We start from the raw sequence: 5,155 nt of genomic DNA, 5'->3' as shown, positions 1-5,155 counted from the left end.
AAAAAAAAAAAAAAAAAAGAAATCTGGGACTTGGCATCTCAGCCCCTGGCTTCTCCGCTGGCTGCCATTATCCTTGCTACTATTTGAAATTGCTTGAACAAATCGTTCCTGAAGAATCTGGGGGGGGGGGGATATTAAGCAAGTACTTTCTTATCTTGAAGTATAGTAGATATCTAAACAGGTGAATGTCTGAGGTAATAAGCCAAGTAATTAAAAAAAAGAAAATCAGATTATTAAATGAGCTTACTAAATTATGAGTGGCTAGTATGGTTGCCTTGTGTTCTTTCTAGAAATATTTGCGTGTTTAAAGGATGGTACAGTTGCATACCAATAGGGGTGGTCAGTGGTAATTTGTTTTTGCATGTCCCTGACACACCCCTCCATTGATTTGTGACTGTTCAAACACATCTTTCTTTGGTATAATTTTAAAAACAAACATTTTAGGCAATGCAAAGAGTTACACTATGCAAGTCACCCTCACCTGGTACACATTCAGCTCCGCTAGACTATTCCTACTTTTCATAGACTCAACTTTGACTTTTTTTTTTGAGAAAGAGTCTCATTATGTCACCTTTGTAGAGTGTCATTGCGTCACGGTTCACAGCAACCTCAAACTCTTGAGCTTAAGCGATTCTCTTGCCTCAGCCTCCCAAGTAGCTGGGACTATAGATGCCCACCACAATGCTTGGCTATTTTTTGGTTACAGTTGTTGTTTAGCAGGCCCAGGCCAGGCTTAAACCCACCAGCCTTGGTGTATGTGGCTAGCACCCTACTCAATGAACTATGGGCGCTGAGCCCAACTTTGACTTCTTAACTCAAAGTCCAAAGCTTTTTGTTTTGTTTTGAGACAGAGTTTCACTCAGTTGTCCAGGCTACAGAACCATCACATCAGCTTAGCTCACTGCAACCTCAAACTCCAGAGTTCAAGCAATTCTCCTGTCTCAACCTCCTCAATAGCTTGGGACTACAGGCACTTGATGCAATGTCAAGCTAATTTTTTCTTTCTTTTTGGTAGAGATGGGAAGACTCTCACTCTCACTTAAGCTGGTCTCGAATTCCTAAGCTCAAGCAATCCTCTCCTGCCTCAGCCTCCCAGAGTGCTAGGATTAAAAGCATAAGCCACCTGTACCTAACCGGTCCAGAACATTTTTAATGGTTTGTCTTTGGATGTAGAAATATGTTCCATCAAGCAAGTAGAGCCATTTATAAGTGCAGATCTGCATGTATTTGTTAATTGCATTAAGAGAAAAAGAGAGAACAAAATGTTTTTGTTGCTTCTTCCTGGTCTAGAATGTCAGGGAAATAAAGGAACACTCTGGTTATCCAGAACCAGATCCACTGTTAAAAGTTCATGCCATCATTTTGACATTTAGTGTCAGACTTTCTCTTTGTAAATCCCTCTTCACATTACCAGTGCTGGCCTCAGAGTTTAAACTGTTTCAAAACCATAACATTTCTTAGTGAGTGATTGATCTGTATTATGTGTCCAGCCATCAGGGGGATCTTGGGATGTTGCTTGTATAAACTGTAATCCAATCTGATGCTGTGCATTTAGTTACAGTCTTTCATAGACCTATTGGTGATACCCAATCCTTCTGGATTTGGGAATAGGGCTTATCTGATACCTTTGGGGGAAAAATCCATTCATTTTTCTCTCTACCCCACTTAAATAACTCAACACATCTGGTAACACTGTAGGATCATTGTCCTTCCAGTTCCTTTGCAGCTCATATTGCTACAATATTTCTTAAGTATTTAGTTACCTAAAGGACAATGTGATTAAAAATAAAAGACTTTGCATAGGTCTTACAAATTAACCCATCTGCAAAGCTAGAAAAAAAATATGCCTTTAATCAGCAAAATTTCCATATCAGCAGCCCAGTGTGTGTTATCCAATATAAATGTGTAAATAAATGTTCATGTGTTAAAATTTTAAAGCAGGTCTCTCTACAAATTAATGTAATTTGCCTCTAAGAAAATGTTTATTAAATCCAGGGTACCTGAGATGGAAGTATCTTGTTGTTTGGATCTGTATCCTTTGGCTTAATAATGTCTTCAATTACAAGAATGATAAAAGCTGAAACAAAATCTTTTAATTCAATCAGAACTCAGCTAAATTTTAGGAAGCAAAGAGTGGAAATCTGATACAGGACTGCATAACACAGGAAGTTAAATATACATGATATTATGTCTTGTAAGAGGTGGATGGGTTGCCTTGAGGAATTCTTGTTTGAAATGGCTATGTGAAACATTATCATAAATACCACTATTTTATCTTCTTGAATTAAGACGCTTTATGCAAACTACGCTAAATTGTACGATAGTTCCAGGGAGACCATTTAGTATTTTCTGCTTGTTTTACATTCTGGAACAAATTCAAAGCTTTTGATTCTGCTTGATTATTGAAAAATAGTCTGAGCCTTGAAAATAATACAGGTTTTATGAATATGATTTCAGTACTGCAGTTCTGTAAAAATTTTCAGTGTTTATGGTACATTTGACCCAGGGGCCTACAGGAAATGTATCCACAATCCATTTTAAGTACAACAAAATAAACACATTTGAAAGGTTAACCATCCTCTTACTTTTGCTTTTCTTTCTGGATTAAGTATGAAAATTAGCATTGTAATGTCTCCCAGAATGGGAATATTGAAAAAGTATCCACCTGACAGAAATAAACATGCAGGAAAGAAATTGAGTTAAGATTACATTATTTATCTGAAACTTAGGCTTATGTTCAAAATGGCTAATACTGAATTTTCATGTATAATATTTATGTGCTATGCTTATAAGATTTTGTTTTTGGCTTGAATCATGACTGGAAAAAAAAATTGGATCACAGCTTTAATATCCAGGTGGGCGATGCCATTTGCCAGGATCTTTGCACATAACCCCATTTTTTTCTATATAGCACAAATCCTGCATTGCTATTGAGTCTTCTGAAGCATTCTGAAGTAAAAATGGGGATATATTTTCAAATTGCTTCTTCTAATTTTTCTTCTTATCTTTTAGGTCGTGGAGCTTTTAGCAAGTGCTCTTATGGATTTGGTACAGGGAGTGTACCATGAAAATTCTACTGCAGCAAAGGTAAAGGATTTCGGAATCCTTATAAAACGTTAGGTTAAAAACCCTTGCAGCAAAACTGTAATTGAACGGAAATGTCATTCTTGTTTTGTGTTTAAATTGTATGTGGCATTTTTTTTTTAGAGGAGTGTTTTGGCTACAAATTCATGGCCATACGCTTAGTACATAGCAGATTTAGCCAATTAAAACAACCTCTTATCCCCTGGCTGGATTCACAGTCTGTTCAATCTGCAGCAGCCCAGCAGACATCAGGATGCTTCTGGCTGGCGGGTAGTGCTGTCACAGGCAGGCAAGGCTGAAGGAGCAGCTCGCGCCGAGGCAGCTGGGCCCCGCCATTCCCCAGAGGAAGGGGCCTTCCGTGTCCCACAAGAGTGGACCATGATCCCAAGAAGATGACTATTGAGGGGCTGGGGGAGGAAAGTATTTTATATCCAAGAGCCAGAATTTACTGCATTATTAGATTCTCTATGAAAGAAGTAAGATGGTTGCACAGTTGGATTATTTTGATTAATTTTATAGGTCTAGAATTAAGGTTTTTTGACTCATTTAGCAGGACATCTAAGAAAGGTTAGGTTTTATGTCTAAAAATGCAGTTATTTAATTTCAGCAGGATATTAGATCTGAAGTAGTTGCTTCATTGACCACCACCATCATTTAACATGGTAGATACTATCATAAGGGATTCCTATCTTAGTGTTTCATTATTCTAACTTCTTTAGCAAGATTTCACTCACTGCAGATTAGAAAAAGTATGCATGTATGCACATCTTACGCTTTTTGACATTTTCATTTGAAAAAAAAAAAAGACAAATTTTACTAGAAGTGAATTATAGGGCATGAGCAACTTAGGTTATTAACCTAAGGACTCGAGATGGTTCAGAGAGCAGTTAGTAAAATATGAAGAATTATGCCATGAACCTCTGCTGATACTTGGTTCTGGGAAGCACACTGCCCAGGAGGCATGTCTAACTTCATCTAAGCAGTATATTGGTATGTAGGGACCCAATAGGGTGTATGACCACAGCAGACACTCTTTGTGGGATTTTTCAAAGACACGTGTGATTCATTGCTATGGCTGAAGGTTATTATCGGATTGTAAAATGGGTGACTTCTGGTCTAGTTCTACTTATAGAAAGTTAACTTTGTATGTATGGTTTGATGAAGGTGATGACAGCTAAGCAGATTACACTGTATATAGTAAAGTGATTGGCCTATATGTGTTCAGTTAATCACAAAAATCCTGAGAGATAGGTGCTACTGCTATGCCCATTTTACAGATGGGAAAAACTGAGTTTTGGGAAAGTTTACCTAATTTTCCCAAGGTCACCTAACTTGTTAGCTGGAATTTGAACTTGAGAGCCCTGGCTCTTAATCCCTTATTCTACCGTCTCTGTACCACATGAAACCTGATTTGGTAGCGTCGTTCTGTGTCCCTGAGATCCTACCATATGGTGATTGCAGTGACCTGTTCTGGGAGCTGAGACATTGTTTTCTCTTGGGATATTCCCCAGGTATTCAACTTAGTTCCACATAAGATATTAATATTTCATAGTTGAATATTAATTTTGATGTGGAAGTGTTACTCTTGGTTTCAGGGTTCTTAAGTGATCTACTCTACCATTTGTCCACTATAATTAGCTCTGTTCATTAATAATTTTGTGAACTCTTACTAAGTACTTTATAAATGTCAGGCAAATCTAACAGCAAGAACAATAATAAATGCTTAGCACTTTACAATTTGCTTATTCTTTCTATGTACATAATCATGTATGAAAAGGATGAGATTTGTTAGATTTCCCATTTTATAGAGGAAAAGCTTCAAATTCAGAGATGATAAATGGCAGGAAGACCTCTTGTCTGAAAATTGTTTTGTGGGGTTTTTTTGGTTTGGGGTTGGGGTTTGAGACAAAGTCTCAAGCTGTTGCCCTGGGTAGAGTGCTGTGATGTCATAGCTCACAGCAACCTCCAACTCCAGCTCAAGGGACCCTCTTGCCTCAATTGTTCTATTCTTAGTAGAGACAGGGTCTTGCTTTTGCTCAGGGTGGTCTCAAACTTGTGAGTTCAAGCAGTC

The 5,155-nt window shown here is 37.8% G+C and overlaps 1 protein-coding gene across 1 annotated transcript in view; it reads left to right on the top strand.

Moving 5' to 3' along the window:
* PDSS2 (decaprenyl diphosphate synthase subunit 2) overlaps nucleotides 1-5,155 on the top strand; it is a 160,212-nt gene that overhangs the window by 39,761 nt on the left and 115,296 nt on the right. The window contains exon 3 of the mRNA XM_023512423.1: nucleotides 3,013-3,087. Coding sequence (XP_023368191.1) covers nucleotides 3,013-3,087 — 75 coding nt within the window. The remainder of the gene's footprint in view (nucleotides 1-3,012; nucleotides 3,088-5,155) is intronic.

The sequence above is a fragment of the Otolemur garnettii genome, unplaced genomic scaffold, assembly GCF_000181295.1.
Source record: "Otolemur garnettii isolate 467f Iridium unplaced genomic scaffold, OtoGar3 scaffold00002, whole genome shotgun sequence".
NCBI lineage: Eukaryota > Metazoa > Chordata > Mammalia > Primates > Galagidae > Otolemur > Otolemur garnettii.
The sequence above is the reverse complement of the archived record's forward strand: the minus strand, read 5'-3'. Positions and strand labels throughout refer to the sequence as shown.